The sequence below is a fragment of the Hemitrygon akajei genome, chromosome 9 (assembly GCF_048418815.1).
Source record: "Hemitrygon akajei chromosome 9, sHemAka1.3, whole genome shotgun sequence".
NCBI lineage: Eukaryota > Metazoa > Chordata > Chondrichthyes > Myliobatiformes > Dasyatidae > Hemitrygon > Hemitrygon akajei.
This window is the reverse complement of record NC_133132.1, coordinates 103,247,506-103,265,817: the sequence shown is the minus strand read 5'-3', so window position 1 is coordinate 103,265,817 and position 18,312 is coordinate 103,247,506. Positions and strand designations below refer to the sequence as shown.

Sequence of the window (18,312 nt, the reverse complement as noted above, 5' to 3'; positions counted from 1 at the left end):
TGTATCCATGGCTTCTTAAGGTGCTGAGTATTTGCAGTGATTTCACTCTTTACCTCATGATTCCAGCATCTCTAGAGTTTTAGATGAAAATGTAATAAGCTCCTGCCCATCATTGGAGCTTGGAATTTAGAATTATGAGGAGGGATCTCATTGAAACCTGTTTGTATATTGAAAGGTCTGGATCGAGTGAATGTGGAAAAGATGTTTCCTATAGTGGGTGATTCTAGGGTCAGAGGACGCAGCCTCAGAATAGAGGGACATCCATTTAGAACAGAGATGAGGAGGGATTTCTTTAGCCAGAGGATGATCAATCTGTGAAATTCATTGCCATAGATGACTGTGGAGGCTAAGCTATTGGGTATATTTAAAGTGAAGGTTGATAGGTTGATCAGTAAGCGTGACAAAGGTCATGGGGAAAGCAGGAGAATGGGGTTGTAGACTCTGTGGGGTGAATGGCCTAATTTTGCTCCTATGTTTTGTGGCATCGTGGTCTTTTTATCATGTCAGTAACGGGAAGCAATGACCTCCTTTCTGGAAACGTTTCTCAACTGATCACCCAGAAGTTTGCAGCACTAACTTGCAGAACATTATTTCACCATTGCCTCTGCATTTATACAGATAAAATCAAGAAATCAGTTAATGTTTCCAGTGATTCCATTTCAATATAACCTTCTCTTCAATGTTACTCCTTAAATATTGCCAAAGGTCAGGATTAGAGTATATTTATCACATGTGCATCGAAATGCATTGTTTGCATTAACAACCAACACAGTTAATGATGTGCTGGGGTATCCCACAAGTTGCAGAATTTCAGTGTCGTAAGGAGAATTTCACTCTGAGAATTTGGGTTCTGAATCAATTTATTAGAATGGATTTTTTTGTTTTGTATATTTCAGAGAGGCTTTAAATATTCCTGCATTCCCAACTATTTGGTTTAATTACAAAATGTTTTGTTTTGCAGTATTTGTATTTATGGAGGGGGAAGCCGTAAAGATCAGGTTAAATTCATTACAAAAGGAGTGGACATTGTTATTGCAACTCCCGGGCGGCTGAATGATCTTCAGATGAACAACTGCATCAGTTTGAAGAGCACAACATATTTGGTCAGTGAATAGAGGAACTGAAGCAGTGTTAACCCAATGTCTATAACTGCATTCTATTTAGAATTGTTAATAAAGCAGAGTGAATGTAGTCCTGGTGTGGGTGTTTCATAGTGATCATGTTTATTGTACAGGCGCTCTGCCAATAGCTCACAAAACTAATTCAAGAATGAATAGTTTGTCATTTCTATACTATCATCACTCTATCAAGTTTCAATGAAGAAAGATGTTTTGTTTTTTAAGTCAGGAGAGAAATGAAGTTTGGGGGTACCAACCCAGTCCAGAAACCCAGAGTCTCTATGGCCCATTGATTTTGTGCTGGCTCACAAAGCAATCATATCAATCCAAATCTTCTTTACTCTCCCCCCCCGGTTTCCCTCGATTGTTTTTTTTCTGATCCTCCGTTCACCCACCTACCCAAGGGCCAATTTACCTATTTAACCACGTGTTAGGGTTTGAAGATACAAAAGCCTGAAAACACTTATCACCAAGCTTAATAATTGCTTCTGCACCAGTGTATGAATGGTTCCCTAGTACAGTGAGAGCAGACTCTTGACCTCACAGTCTGTTTCATTCTGACCTTGCACCTTATTGTCTATCTGCATCACACTTTCTCTGTAATTGTAAAACTTTATTGTTTTACCTTGTTCTACTTCAGTGCTCTGCGATGAATTGATGTATGAATGCTGTTCTTCCAGCATTTTGTGTATGCAAGACAAGCTTTTCACTCTACTTTTTCACTCTACTGGAATAAACAAATTCCAGTTCCAATGGGATATGGAGGGAAGCAGGAGCATCTGTAGGAAGCCCACGCAGTCACCTCGAAAGCATGTAATCTCTACACAGATAGCATTGTATTTCAGTAATTAACCTGGTTTGCTGAAGTTATGAGGCAGGCTTTCTGCTGTTGGAAGATTAACACCACAAAGTGATGGGCTTTGTCTTAATGTTACTATTTTACAAGTTTCCTACTCAGTTAGTGAGGAAACAATTACAGATACATATATTTAATGAACCTTGGGTGCCCAAAACACTTCAGGTTATAATTACCTATCTACCCCAGTTAAAGTGTTTTATAGGCAGATATAATAGTGACATTGCAAACAGCAGCTGAAGATTATGATAAATCCATAATTTTCTTGCTAAGTTTTCCCACTTCTTCCTTTTTAAAGGTATTGGATGAAGCAGATCGAATGCTGGATATGGGATTTGAACCTCAGATTATGAAGATCATTTTGGATATACGACCTGATAGACAGACAATTATGACTAGGTATAAAATAGTACCTGGTGTACTCTGATTAACTTTCTGGCAAAAGAAATCAAGCCTCAATAATTGGTCAAGAAAAAAATCAAATGCATGTTCTCAGTACTTCACCACTTGGTAGTAGAGGGATGTGTGTAGAGTTTGATGGAGGTAAGATCAGATCCCTTCTGATTGTAGTGTCATAGAATGCTACAGCACAGAAACAGGCTCTTTCGTCCATCTAGTCCATGCTGAACTATTAACCTTGTAAACACAAGATTCTGCAAATCCAGGGCAACATGAACAAAATGAAGGGTCTCAGCCCAAAGCATCAGCTCTTTATTCCTCTCCATAGATGCTACCTGACCTGCTGAGTTCTTCCAGCATTTTGATTGTCCTGACATTGATAGCAGAGCTGACCAGCTCCTTTCCATTGGCTGATTAAATTTTATTCATCTAGTAATAATGTCATCTGGCCCAACAAGCTTGCATTGCCCAATTACAGCATGCGATCAATTAACCTACTAACCTGTATATCTTTAGGATGTGCGAGGAAACTGATAACGCTCACCTTACAGATAGCGGTGGAATTAAACCTAGGTTGCTGGCTTTAAGATAGTGTTATGCTATGCTACGCTGCTGCCTCATTTTTAAATATTTAGCAGTGCTAACAACAACGATGGTGCTGTGTCTTAGCATCACAAACATCAGTCTGGAGCACCACCTACTATGGATAGCTCAAATTAATGAGCTCAGAATAATTCACTTCTCTAGCGCAAGTGCCCAACTGGTGGCAGCTACCTCATAGAAGCTATGCCTTGTGTTTAGTTTTATTTCTTGTTTATTTTATTTAGAGTTAAAGTGCAGGACAGGCCCTTCTGGCCCAACAAACAGCACTGCAACTGCCCACCTATTTTAACACTAGCCTAATCACAAGACGATATACAATGGCCAGTTAACCTATTATCTAGTACATCTGGACTGTGGGAGAAAACCAGAACACCTGGAGGAAACTCATGCAGTTCACGGGAAAAATGTATAGACTCCTTACAGATGGTGCTGGAAGTGGACTCCAAACTCTGGAATGCCCCAAGCTGCAATAGCAGTCGCACTAGCCGCTATGCTACTGTGGCACCCTCTTTCAGAAACTGGTGAAATGGGGTAATGTGCGTAATTCCACTATTGCCAGCTGTATGTATAGAAATGGCTATGTATCATTGGAGGTCAGTGTTGCTTTCCCTTTACTGGAGCAGCAATATGTTCTATGTTTTAACAATTGGGTGTATAAAGAGAGGATGGGAGGATGAATTCAGGGCCCTGGTGAAGGATTTGTCAAATGCTGCAAGCTGAATCATCTGCAGCTCAACATCAGTAAGACAAATGAGATGGTGATGGACTTTAGGAAGACTAAGCCTGCATTGCTCCCTGTTACTATTGATGGTGAGGATGTGGATGTGGTGAGCTCATACAAGTACCTGGGGTGCACCTGGATGACAGACTTGAGTAGAGCACCAACACAGAGGCTGTGTACAAGAAGTGCCAGAGTTGCTTCTATTTCCTAAGGAGACTGTGGTCCTTTAGTGTGCAGGCCTCTCCTTCACATGTTCTACCAGTCTGTTGTCACCATTACAATCTTCTACGTGGTGGTGTCCTGGGGCAATGGCATCTACACGGGTGATGACAGCAGGCTCAATAAACTGATTAGAAAAGCTGGCATTGTTTTAGGAATCAAAAACTGGACACTGCAGCCTGTGGTAGAACAAAGGACCTTATGGAAAATCTTGGCAATTCTGGACAATGTTTCTCACCCTCTGAATACCATCTTGGCTGAACTGAGGAACACTTTTAGTAATAGACTAAGACAACTGCGCTCCTCCAAAGAGCGCCATATGAGGTCATTCTTGCTATTGGCCATTATTTAGACTATAAGTCTCATTGGGCTGTTTGTGGTAACATTTTTTTTATTCTTCCTACTTCTAATATTTATAGTGCACTTGTAAAGCTACTGTGCCACTAATTTCCTTTGGCATCAATAAATCTATCTTTGCTAGAGACATCACAGTGTTGTTAACGCTTTCTCCTCCCACCACAGTGCAACATGGCCTGACGGAGTTCGGAGATTATCACAATCCTATCTAAAGAATCCAATGATGGTTTATGTAGGAACGCTTGATTTGGCAGTAAGTAAAGTTTATTGTCATTTATTCCGTACTTGAAAAAAAATTAATATAATTTGCATTGCAGGAGCAGTTTTGCAAATAGAGGCACCTATCATGGTTTTGAAGTACACTAAATGGCAACTGCTGTGTTCCTCCAAGGTAACTGGGACCGTCCTCTGCTGCCCTTCCCACTGTGCCAAGAGGCTAATGCAAGCCACTGCCTCTGCTTCTACACCAATTCATCGCCATGGCTTGACATGAGGAGGCCACTGGTGTTGTGTGCCCTGGGGTAACATCGCTATTGAGATGTTAGGCTTGTTACTACACCCTAGACAGAGCGTGCAGTGATGGGGATTTAACTGGCTGCTCTGTGGTGAGTGACAAGTCATAGACCACGACAGCACTGAAACAGGCCCTTCAGCCTGTTTGGTCCATGTCAACCTGATCTTCTGTCCTATCTTACATGCACATGGAGCAAAGCCCTTCAAAGTCCTCTCATCCATGTATTTATCCAAACTTGTATGTTGAAGTTAAACCCACATTCTCCACTTCTACTGGCAGCTTGCTCCACACTCTCACCATCCTCTGAATGAAGAATTTCCTCCTCAGGTTCTCCTTAACCCAGGGGTCACCAACCGCGGTCCGGTTTAATATTGACAATATTCTTGCAGATCGGCCAACAGTGGGGGTGGGGGGGGGGGGGGTGTTAATCACGACTGGAATATAGGCGATAAGTCAACTATAAGTCACTTATAAGTGGCTAATACACTCAATTTCGTTTCTAAAAGGGTTTATCTAATGAATTTAATATTAAACACACAGCGCATATTTTCCTTGCTTGAATATAGTGATAAGTCAATTATAACTCACTTATAAGTCAATAGCATCATAACATTTTAAGTAACGTTTGGATATTAAAAACACAGAGCGCATATTTTCCTTGTATGAACATATAAAATCATTGCAACACACCAGTGAGAGGACAAGGTAAGGGCCGGAGGTCCCCGTGCCGGGGCCGCGGCAGTTGCAGTCCAGAGAGAGTGACCGACCAAGCAAGGAGTGCAACAGGACGCATGCCTGCCCCCTTTGTAGGTAGGTAGGATCTATCGGCCAACAAGAGTCCTGACGAAGGGTCTCAGCCCGAAACGTTGACTGCTCATTTCAACGGATGCTGCCTGACCTGCTGAGTTCATCCAGCTTGTTTGTAAGAGTTTGGCTTGAGGGATGACTTTCAGTAGATCACAGCGAGGTAGCTGCTCTGCTACTTAAAAAACCCTGAGCCCGCATTAGGTCGTCTGCAAGTATTTTAGCACCGGGTTTCCCACGAGCATTCGGTGTGCTAAACGGATTTAGAGGCGGTGCCCATCTGTCTGTGCTCCAGGCCTGTAGCACCGACACTTCTCACCAGCCAGGCGATGCGGACGGTTACCCGAGGCCAACCAGTGATCCCTGGCGCTAGGGTATCACTGCGTTTAGGCGACTGATGACCTCGTGTGGGTAATGACTTTACGTGCGTAATGACCTCGTGCATTCAAGTTTAACAGTGGGCATGACAGGAAATGGGAAAAGGTGCAGCTGACTCATAACGTTTCATATCACCAAATCATATTGATTCCTCGCGGCCCGGTAGCACGTGCTTTGCACCCCGGTGGTTGGGGACCACTGCTTTAACCCATGACCTCTAGTACTAGTCTCAGACAACCTGAGGGAAAATAACCTACATGAATTTACTCTTGTCTATACCCCTTATAATTGTGAATACTTCTAAAAGATCTCCTCTCATTCCCTTGTGCTCCAGGAAATAAATTCCTAACCTGTTCAACCTATCCCTGTAACTCAGGTCCTCAACTCTTGGCGATATCCATACAATGTGGGAGAAGCTACAGGATCTAGCCAGGCTGGGGGTGGAAATTCCACATGATGGCTTGGACTCAAGATGTCTGTCACAGTGTCGTCCTAAGCTCCAGCATTGAGTGGTTGCCTGCCGAAGGTTAGCCTCTCACCTTCGAACTATGAGGCAGTTCTTGACTGAATTCCCTTAAATGGCTGACCTGATGGGTGGTTCACTTTCAGAATTTAAACAAGAGGACCAAGAATGCTGTAATAATTGAATGCTCTGTAGAGTAGCATTAAGTGTAGTCCAGTGTATAGCAGCAACAGAATGACTGTATCTACAGAACAGACAAAGCAAGAGAGCATATGTAGGATAATATCTAATTGTGTTTCTGGCAGGCAGTAGAGACAGTGGAGCAAAATGTAATGGTTATCCCTGAAGAAGAGAAAAGAAACTATGCACTTCACTTCATCAAATGCATGAAACCAGAGGACAAAGTCATCATTTTTGTTGGAAAAAAGGTCATGTAAGTACTGTAGCACCAATGTGAGAGTAGTGGTTCTTTGCCTTTCTTCAAATCTAGTGCATGCAAGCTTACAGAGACATTGTGTTTCTACATGGGGGGGGGGGGGGGGGGATACATGCTGTCCACTGACGTGTGTTAAAACTAATTTGGCAGGTAAGTGGGAACCAGAGTGAAGGGACTCGGGAATTTAGAAGCAGGAAGGGGTCAATAAGTCCACTGGGTGTTTTTTATAGACCACCCAATAGTAACACGGACATCAAGGAGCAGATAGGGAGACAGATTCTGGAAAGGAGTAATAATAATAGGGTTGTCGTGGTGGGAGATTTCATTTTCCCAAATATTGATTGGCATCTCCCTACAACAAGGGGTTTAGATGGGGTGGAGTTTGTTAGTTGTGTTCATGAAGGTTTCCTGACACAATTTGTAGATAAGCCTACAAGAGGAGAGGCTGTACTTGATCTGGTATTTGGAAATGAACCTGGTCAGGTATCAGGTCTGTCAATGGGAGAGCATTTTGGAGATAGGGATCACAATTGTATTTCCTTAACATAGCATTAGAGAGGGATAGGTACAGACAAGTTAGGAAAGCATTTAATTGGAGTAAGGGGAAATATGAAGCTATCAGGCAGGAACTTGGAAGCATAAATTGGGAATAGATGTTCTCAGGGTTATGTACAGCAGAAATGTGGCAAATATTCAGGGGATATTTACGTGGCATTCTGCATAGGTATGTTCTATTGACACGGAAAGAATGGTAGGGTACAGGAACAGTGGTATACAAAGACTGTTGAAAATCTACTCAAGAAGAAAAGAAAATATGTAGCATATATGATGGCAGAATATAGTATTAATGGTAAGACTTGCCACTGTGGAGGATCAGAGGGATCTTAGGGTACGAGTCCATAGGACCTTCAAAGCTGCTGTGCAGGTTGACTCTGGTTAAGAAAGCATACAGTTCATTGACCTTCATCAACGGTGGGATTGAATTCAAGAGCTGAGAGTTAGTGTTACAGCTATATTATACCCTGGTCAGACCCCACTTGGAGTACTGTGCTCAGTTCTGGTCACTCCACTACAAGAAGGACAAGAAAACTATAGAAAGAGTGCAGAGGAGATTTACAAGGATGTTGCCTGGATTGGGGAGCATGCCTTAGGATATTAACTTGAGTGGGCTCGGCCTTTTCTCCGTGGAGTGGTGGAGGACAAGAGGTGTATAGGATGATGAGTGGCATTGATCGTGTGGATAGTCAGAGGCTTTTTCCCAGGGCTGAAATGGCTACGCAGAAGGGCACAGTTTTAAGGTGCTGGGGAGTAGGTACAGAGGAGATGTCAGGGATAAGTTTTTTATGCAGAGAGTGATGAGTGCATGGTATGGGCTGCCAACAACAATGGTGGAGGCAGATACAATAGGGTGTTTTAAGAGATTCCTGGATAGGTACATTGAACTTCGAAAGAGGGCTATGGGTAACCCTAGGTAATTTCTAAAGTAAGTAGATGTTCGGCACAGGATTGTTGGCTGAAGGGCCTGTATTGTGCTGTAGGTTTTTTAAGTAAAGATAGCGTGCAGTAGATTGTCAGGAAGGGCAGGCAGATGATAGGACATTATGCAGACAGAAGTGTGAGTATCAGTGCATTAGGGATGCAAAATCAAAAAGAGTACAGTATTCAAAAGTGTTAAATCACAATGCACAGTATATAAGTAATTAGGTGGATGATCTTGTTGCACTGTAACAGATAGTCAGGTATGGTGTTGTGGCTATTGCTGAATCTTGGCTGAAGGATGATTGTAGTAGGGAGCTAAATGTCCAAGGTTACATATTGTATTGGAGGGATAAGAAGGTAGACAGAGGGTGTGATGTGGCCCTGCTTGTAAAGAATAGCATCAAATCAGGAAAAATATGACATTGGATCGGAAGATATTGAATCCTTGTGTGTTGAGTTAAGAAACTGCAAGGGTAAAAGGACCCTGATGGCAGTTGTGTATAGGCCTCCGAACAGTAGCAGGGATGTGGACCACAGATTACAACAGGAAACAGAAAAGGTGTGTTACAATGACTGTTATGATAGTCATGGGAGATTTCAACGTGCAGGTCAATTTGGAAAATTAGATTGGAAATGGAGTTTTGAATGCCTACGAGATGGCTTTTTAAAACAGTTTGTCATTGAGCCTACGAGGGGATCAGCTATACTGGATATATACAGCATATAATGAACCAGAGATGATTAGGGAGCTTAAGGTAAAAGAATGCTTAGGAGGCAGTGATCACAATATGATTGAGTTCAACTTGAAATTTGATAGGGAGAAAGTAAAGTCTGACATAGCAGTACTTAAGTGGTGCAAAGGAAATTACAGTGGTATGAGGAGGAGTTGGCCAAAGTAAATTGGAAGGAGATGCTGGCAAGGATGACAGCAAAGCAGCAATGGTGTGAGTTTCTGGGAAAAATGAGGAAGGTGCAGAATAGATGTTTTCCAAAATTGAAGAAATACTCAAATGGTAAAATAGTACCATTTGACATGGTACATTTGGCTGACAAGCGAAATCAAAGCTAATATATAAGCAAAAGAGAAGGCATACAACAAAGCAAAAATTAGTGGGAAGCAGAAGATTGGGAAGCTTTTAAAACCCTACAGAGAGCATCTAAAAGAATCATTAGGAGGGAAAAGATGAAATATGAAAGCAAGCTAACAAATAATATCAAAGTGGATAGTAAAGGCTTTTCAAGTATGTTAAAATATATATATATATATATATATATATATATATGTATATAAATAAAAGAGATGAGAGTGGGTATAAGACCACTAGAAAATTAGGCCGGAGAAATAATAACAGGCAAAGGAATGGCAGATTAACTAAATGAGTATTTTACATCAGTCTTCACTGTGGAAGACAGTAGGATTGTGTCAGATGTTGAAGGATGTGAGGGAAGAGAAGTGAGTCCAGTTACTATTACAAGGGAGAGGGTGCTCAAAAAGCTGAAAGGTCTGAGGGTACATTAGTTGGGTCAGATGAAAGAGGTAGGAATAGAGATTGTGGAGGCATGAGTGATGATCTTTCAAAAATCACTGGACTCTGGCATGGTACCAGAGGACTGGAAAATTGCAAATGTTATTCCACTCTTTAGGAAAGGAGGAAAGCAACAGAAAGGAAATTATAGGCCAGTTAGTCTGACCTAATTGCTTGGGAAGATGTTAGTCATTTGTTAAGGATGAGGTAATGGAGTACTTGGTGACATGGGACAAGTTGAAGGAAAATCTTGCCTGACAAACCTGTTGAAATTCTTTGAGAAGATTACACATAGGACAGATAAAAGGGATGTAGTAGATGTTGTATATTTGGACTTTAAGGAGGCCTTTGACAAGGTGCCACACATGAGGCTGCTTACCAAGTTAAGAGCCCATGGTATTACAGGAAAGTTACTGTCATGGTTAGAGCATTGGCTGATTGGTAAGAGGCAGCAAGTGGGAATAAAAGGATCCAGTAACTAGTGGTGTTCTGTTGGGGTCAGTGTTGGGACTTCTTTTTATGCTGTATATCAATGATTTAGATCATATATGTCAAACTCAAGGCCCGCGGGCCAAATCCGGCCCGCGGTGGAATTATCTTTGGCCCACGAGATAATATCTAATTACTATTAAAGCTGGCCCCAGTAATCGAAGCGCCTATTGCGTATGATATGGCTAATGCTGAGTTTATTCAGGTACCAGGTTTTCAGGGTTTTTAGTGTTTATTCGGCAGTCTTGCTCGGCAGTCTTCTTCATAAGAGACGGAATTTGTAAAGTGAAACACTTAGTAGTTATAGCAGAGACTGAGACACATGAGAGCAGGCTGAAAAAACGGAGGCAACGAAAGCTGCGTTCGCACGCGTCCGACTGATCCGGCCCGCATGAAGCTGCATTTTGCTCAATCCGGCCCGTGACCTAAAATGAGTTTGACACCCCTGATTTAGATGATGGAATAAAAGGTTTTGTTGCCAAGTTTGCAGATGATACAAAGATTGGTGAAGGAGCAGGTAGTGTTGAGGAAACGGGAAGGCTGCAGAAGGACTTGGATTAGGAGGATGGGCAAGAAAGTGACAAATGAAATACAACGTTGGAAAATGCGTGGTCATGCACATTGGTAGTAGAAATAAATGTGCAGACTCTTTTCTAAATAGGAGAAAATCCAAAAATCTGAGTTGGAAAGGGACTTGAGAGTCCTTGTGCAGAACAACCTAAAGGTTAACTTGCAGTTTGAGTCGGTGGTGAGGAAGGCAAACGTAATGTTAGCATTCATTTCAAGAGGTCTAGAATACAAGAGCAGGGATGTGATGCTGAGGTTTTATAAGGCATTGGTGAGGCCTCACCTTGCGTATTAAGAATAGTTTTGGGCTCCTCATCTAAGAAAAGGTGTGCTGGCATTGGAGAGTGTCCAGATGAGGTTCACAAGGATGATTCTTGGAATGAAAGGGTTATCATATGAGGAATGTTTGATAGCTCTGGGTTTGTACTCGCTGGAATTTAGAAGGTTGAGGAGGATCTCAATGAAACCTTTTAAATGTTGAAAAGCCTAGACAGAGTATATATGGAAAGGATATTTCCTATGGTAAGGGAGTCTAGGGCAAGAGGATACAGCCTCAGGATAGAGGGGTGTCCATTTAAAGCAGATGTGAAGAAATGTCTTTAGCTGGTGGTAAATTTGTGGAATTAATTACCGCAGGCTGCTGTGGAGGCCAGGTCGTTGAGTGTATTTAAGGCAGAACTTGATAGGTTCTTGATTGGACATGGCTTCAAAGGTTACAGGGAGAAGGCCAGATAGTGGGGCTGAGGAGGGCGGGAGAAAAGGATCAAACATGATTGAATGGTGCAGCCAGACTCGATGGGCCAAATAGCCTAATTCTGCTCCTATGGTCTCATGGTGTTTGACCCTTGATCAAGTTATTATGGCTGAGTCTGGTTTGGTAAATTCCATCAGGATGTTTCTTTACTACTATAGACAATGGCACCTCAATCACTGTCAGGCACTAATCCGCCTCAGGATGTACTGAGATCAAATGCTTTGATTGCAGTAGGGACCTCCTTATTTTTTTGACTTTAGGATGTTAAAAAGCATATCAAAACTGAACAGGTGCTATTGATGTATAACACACACAAAATGCTGGAGGAGCTCAGCAAATTAGGCAGCATCTATGGAAGGGAATAAACAGTTGACATTCATGCTGTGACCTCTCATTGGGCTCCAATAAGACTCTTAGCCTGAAACAATGACTGTTTATTTCCCTCTGCAGATGCTGCCTATGCTGTTGAGTATCTCTAGCAATTTTTGTGTGTTGCTCTAGATTTCCAATATCTGCAAAATCTCTTGTGCTGTTGAGGTGTAGTATGGTTGTGATGTGATATAGAGCTAATCTGCATCATAGAACTCCATGATTAGTACTGTGAATAATGATCATCTATCATGACTTGTTGGCTAAGAAAAATTCATCAGCTAGTACACTGGAGAACTTACCTACTTATAGGACCTAGTAGCAGAATTGGGTCATTCAGCCCATTGGGTTTGCTCCACCATTCCATCATGGCTGATTTATTATCCCTCTCAACTCCATTCTCCTGCTTTCTCCCCAATAACTTTGCCTTTTCTAATCCAGAACCTATCAACCCTTTACAGAAAGAAATGAAAATAAAGGAATTATCTGGCTTTCCATTGAATTAGTTTCCCTTTCTGACTGGCAGGAAGGAAGATCTCATCCAGAAACACCAATGTTTATTCCTTTCTATAGCCTGACTTGCTCAGTTCCTTCAGTACTTTAAATGTGGTACTCCGGATTTCTAGCATTTGCAGAATCGATTGTGTTTCTAATTGGATTAATCTTTGCAACAAGTCAACAAAGCATAATGAGCTCAGTGATTATCTCCCGTGCTATAAGATGTACAATTCTAAAATTAGAAAATGGATTTTCGTCGCCTGGTTTGAACTGAGTTCTTCCCTCAAGCTCAGAACTTATATAAAAAAAATTCACCCTTGAGTGAGAATTGCTGAGTCACACTTGATCCACTGTTGTCCCTGGGATCAAGATGTTGTACAAAGATTTCCAGGCTTTTGACCCAAAATTAGGGTGATATTTGACTTATGAACTGGAGTTCACTTGGGAGAAAGATGTTTGACTGGAATTGATCCTGTAAGCTATGTCAGCAATGGAGAGAGTAGAAAATTCATTGTCAAAGGACTGGATTTCTGATGAATTGGGTGTTGTCCTGAATGTTGTCAAGCTGGTTCTCAAGCTATTTAAGAGATATTAACGTTTGAATCATACGGGCCTGTGGTCAGTATTACATCATACTTGTAATATATGCCTTTAAACAAGACAACTTGATGTCCTCTGTCACATTTCAGTTTCCAGCTGCTTGTTCCCAACCAGTTTATCTCCATCATAGATGTACAGTTCTCCATCCCATGTCAGGATGGTCTGAGGGCATTCATCTTCCAGAGCAGGGTTTCCCAACTTCTTAATGCCATGAGCGAATACCATTAAGCAAGGGATCTGTGGACCAAGATTGGGAACCCCTGTTCGAGAGGGACTCACTCAAGATCCTAACTGGCCCCCTCCTCTGCCACTGGTGCACCATGGTTGTAGCGTGTATAGATTGAACAAGAAGCACAGCCATCATCTATCCCCAGTGTGGAAAAGCCATTGCCAACATGTTCAACCTCCTAAGTTGTACACCATCCAGTTTGGTTACTTGATTATCACTGGGTCAAAATGGATCTTCATGTTAAATATTAACTTATATTTTGATAGTAATTTTACTTTAAACTTTTGAACTTCCAAAACCAATCAAGTCCTTTACTTCTCTTGGATTCTAGTGCTTTTGCAATCCAAGGGTTCTTCGGAGGTCTAGAAAGAGGCATAAGCTTGCTTATGGCTGTTTAATCAAGTGTTTTTACAAGGATCTACCCCTTAATAATAATGATCAGAGAGACACAGAGAATCTATAATTACCGACAAATAGCCTCAATGGAAGGGCATGTAAATTTACACAACAAAATACCTGTGTGTAGACCTAAGTTTTCCTGACCTTCCAATAACAATTAAAGAATAGAAAAGGTTATACTAGTAAAAGGGGTCTGTGCTAGCCATGTGTTCCTCATGGTCCCACCCCAATCTCCACATATCCGTGGGGTACTCCACATCCGTGATGGTTTCTGGTGATTGGAGAGTTGTCACTATTTTGCATTCAAAGAGTCTACTTTTATATTTATTCCGTACCAGTTCAAATGTTGCATTTCATTGTTGTTGGCTATGGGTCATCTGACTGATCTAAAACACCTTATTACCTCTGGTCCGAAGGCTACACAGCTTCATGCCTTGGGTGACTTATGTTCTCCTTGATGCTGGTTCAAACCACTGGACCAAGGTAACGAGATTACCTCTGAAAACCTGCCATTATACACAATACACAGCTTACCAAAGAATGGTCTTGGGTTTAACAGGTCAATAGCAGAAACTCCTTGTGTCCACATTTAGTTGCTCTAATTAGATTATCCCAGAGCAAGGATCAGTTCTCAAACAGTTCACAAGATGGAAGTTAGCAGCTTCACAAAATGGCAGCCTCCATCTCTTTCAAGCACATGGCAAGAACAAAGACAATTGGCTTGTCTACTTCCACTGCTCTTGATTCATTTGAATTCACTAATTTGTAGACTGTACTTCTTTTGATACTACTTTGCTCTTCTAACTGTTGGCCAGAAAGAACTGAGCAGACTAGAAATTAGTTATGGTCTTCTCATACCAGACTAGAAATGAACAGAAATTACATTGATAACATTTAAACAATAAAATAGCCAGATTCAAGTACCAGAATGCTGCCTGGATTAGAGGGGATGTGCTATAACAACAAATTTGAGTCGTTCTCTCTGGAGTGGCAGAGGCTGAGGGCAGATCTGATAGAGGTTTATAAGGTTGAGAGGCATAGATAGAGAGAACAGTATCTTTTTCCCAGGGTTGAATTGTCTCATACCAGAGTGCATGCATTTAAGGTGAGGGGGTAGGTTCAAAGGAAATATGAGGGACAAGTTTTTTTTTACAGAGTGGTGGATGCCTGGAATGCTGTGCCTGGGGCTGGTGGTAGAGGCCGCTGCTTTAAGGGCTTTTAAGAGTGTGGTAAACTATGTATACCTGTCTGGACACGCCCCTCTGCTGACTGCTCCTGTGGCTCCTCCCACAGACCCCTGTATAAAGGCGATTGGGGCACTGCTCCTCCCTCAGTCTCCGAGATGCTGTGCTCCTTTTTGCTGCTAATAAAAGCCTATCGTTCGCCTCCCATCTCCGAGAGTTATTGATGGTGCATCAAAGAGATGTTTACATAGGCACATAAATGTTAGGGAAATGTAAGGATATGAACATTGTGTGGGCAGAATGGATTAGTTTAGTTGGCCATTTGATTACTAATTAAATGGTTCAGCAAGCATTGTGGGCTCAAGGGCCTGTTCATCATGTGGAAAGGGTTGGGAGACATACAGATGCCTCAAGACCCACAATGAAACTATCAGTCTTAATGCCATGAGAACAAATGTTTAGCTCCAATATGGCAAGAAGTAACCAATTGTTTGTTAATTTAACATGTAGTATTTTACCCAAGAAAGAAAATGATGGAACCAATACTACCCTGAGTTATCAATTAGCCTGTGCAGAGTTCTTGACAATGGAGGTCAGTGCGGGTGAAACTGTACTACCACTTGTTCACATTTTCAACAGGGTGGCATACAAAACCACTGAGACTGAGTTGTTTTTTTGATGAAGGCGGATTGATGTTGTAAATTTACCTTGTTCTAGAGCTGATGACTTATCAAGTGACTTCAGCCTCCAGGGGATCCCAGTCCAATCTCTTCACGGTGATCGGGAACAGTGTGACCGAGAACAGGCACTCAGTGATTTCAAAGAAGGTATGTTAAAGGATGATTTCTGATGTCACAAATCATTTTGGGTTGAGGTATTTATCCATTACATAAGATTTATGCACTGTTAGGGAAAAACAGAGCAATTGCTGAACCTCAAAATGATTAGATTTAGCTTTTTCATTTTTCATCTTTCTACGATACTTCCTTGCTTACCTCGTAATGTGAAGTTTGTTAACTTGTCACCAAATGTGTGAGGATGCCCAACAAGTGATCATAAATTATGTCATGTAACCAAACTCAAGAACAGATTATTGGAGCACTACCACACTGCTGAAGTAGGCCCTTCGGCCCATCTAGTCCATGCTAAACTGTTATTCTACCGAGTCCCATCAACCCACACTTGGACCATAGCTCTCCATACCTCTCCCATCCATGTACTTGCCCAAACTTCTCTTAAATGTTGAAATCAAAACCGCATCCACCATTCCATTGACAGCTCATTCCACACTCCCACCAGGAGTGAAGAAGCTCCCCCCTCAGATTCCCCTTAAGTATTTCACCATAACACTTAATCCATGGCTTTTAGTTCTAGTCTCCCCCAAACTCAATGGAAAGCAATTAAAAGAGCCTCAAGTTGTCTCAATACTTATTTTAACTTAAAGAAAAAAATTTGAGGAGATTGGGTTGTCGGCACAGTTTAGATGTATTGCTAAAGCACTGATCAAATAATCTTCCTGATCTCCGACCACCCTATCTATTCAAACAGCCCTTTCTTGGCTGAACATAGAAATCTACAGCACATTACAGGCCCTTAGGCCCATAATGTTGTGCCGACCATGTAACTTACTCTAGAGACTGCCTAGAATTTCCCTGGCGTATAGCCCTCTATTTTTCTAAGCTACATGTACCTATCTAAGAGGCTCTTAAAATACCCTATTTTATCTGCTTCCACCACTGCCGCTGGCAGTGCATTCCATGCACCCACCACTCTGTGTGAAAAACTCATCCCCGACAAACCCTTTGTTCCTATTTCCAAGCACTTTAAAACTATGCATCCTCATGTAAACCTCTGGCTATCCACATGATCAGTGCCCCTCATCATATTATACACCTCGATCAGGTCACCTTTCATCCTCCGTCGCTCCAAGGAGAAAAAGCCAAGTTCACTCAACCTATTTGCATAAGGTATGCCCTCCAATCCAGGCAACATTCTCTCTGTAGTATCCACATCCTTCCTGTAGTGAGGTGACCAGAACTGAACGCAGTACTCCAGGTGGGGTCTGACCAAGGTCTTACATTGTTGTAACATTACCTCACGGCTCTTGAATTCAATCCCATGGTTGATGAATGCCAACACAACATACGCCTTCTTAACAACACTGTCAACCTGCGCAGCAGCTTTGAGTGTCCTATGGACACGGACCCCAAGATCTTTCAGATCCTCCACACTGCCAAGAGTCACCATTAATATTCTTTTATATTAATATAAAATTAATATTAATATTCTTTATAGTGCTTTGAATATTCTTGTAAATAAAGTATTCTGACAAGTTGTATTACTTCCCCTTTGCTGGGACTGAGGAATTGTTTGCTGTGAGAGGCTATGCTGTTGAAATCTGTATGCGAGAATTAGGAAGGCAGAATGTTCAGGAGGAGCTGTGGTGTGGACCACGCAGAGGAAGAATGGAGGATCCTGAACCTAGGATGTGATGTGATGAGAGCAGAGGAGGAGAGTCAAAAGGCAGGAGATTTTATAACGTGATATAACAAGTCTGTAGATGACATCACTGGAAAGTAAGAGAACATAAAACACTATTGCACTATACAGGCAATTCAGCCTATGATATTATGCCAACCTTCTAACTTGCTCTAAGATTAATCTAATCCTTCCCTCCTACAAAATTGTCCATTTTTGATATCATCCATGTGCCTATCTAAGAGTTTCTTAAATGTCCCTATTTTATCTGCCTCCTCCAACACCCTCTACACTTTCCTCTAATTTCATGGGTCTGGGCCTGTACTCAGTGGAGTTTAGAAGATTAAGTGGGCATGCAGAGGATGATTCCGATAGTAAGGAAGTTCAGGACCAAAAGACATAGTCTCAGAATGCAAGGATGTCCATTTTAAAAAGAAATGTTAGATTTTGGGGTTGTGACTAAAGGAAAACTGGCTGGAGTTGTTTAGCCTTTTCATGTAAGGGTGTTTATTGGGTGGCCAAAAATAAAAATTACAAAAATTATCAAAAATAGTGAAAAGAAAACTGCCAAAGAATAACTACCAGGAAACACAATAATAGTTCCATTCTATTTTGGTCCAGTGTATATTCCCGGCAGCCCTGATCTCCCTCCTACTGAGGGCAGCGACCCTCATTTTTAATTACCCATCTTTAATTACCCACAAAGAACTTGAGACTAAACATGAATTAGAATATGATGCACCTCACAATGTAGTTACAATCATATTACAAAATTAACAGAAGTATCTATCTGAAATACAATATACAAACAACATATACACACTTGCACATCCCAGTTACTAAAGAAATTGAATATTTCTGTTGTGTATGGC

General features: G+C 41.6%; 1 protein-coding gene across 1 annotated transcript in view; it reads left to right on the top strand.

Moving 5' to 3' along the window:
* ddx43 (DEAD (Asp-Glu-Ala-Asp) box polypeptide 43) overlaps nt 1–18,312 on the top strand; it is a 66,308-nt gene that overhangs the window by 35,170 nt on the left and 12,826 nt on the right. The window contains exons 9-13 of the mRNA XM_073055361.1: nt 962–1,103; nt 2,273–2,373; nt 4,439–4,526; nt 6,738–6,865; nt 15,680–15,789. Of these exons, the coding sequence (XP_072911462.1) occupies nt 962–1,103; nt 2,273–2,373; nt 4,439–4,526; nt 6,738–6,865; nt 15,680–15,789 (569 nt within the window). The remainder of the gene's footprint in view (nt 1–961; nt 1,104–2,272; nt 2,374–4,438; nt 4,527–6,737; nt 6,866–15,679; nt 15,790–18,312) is intronic.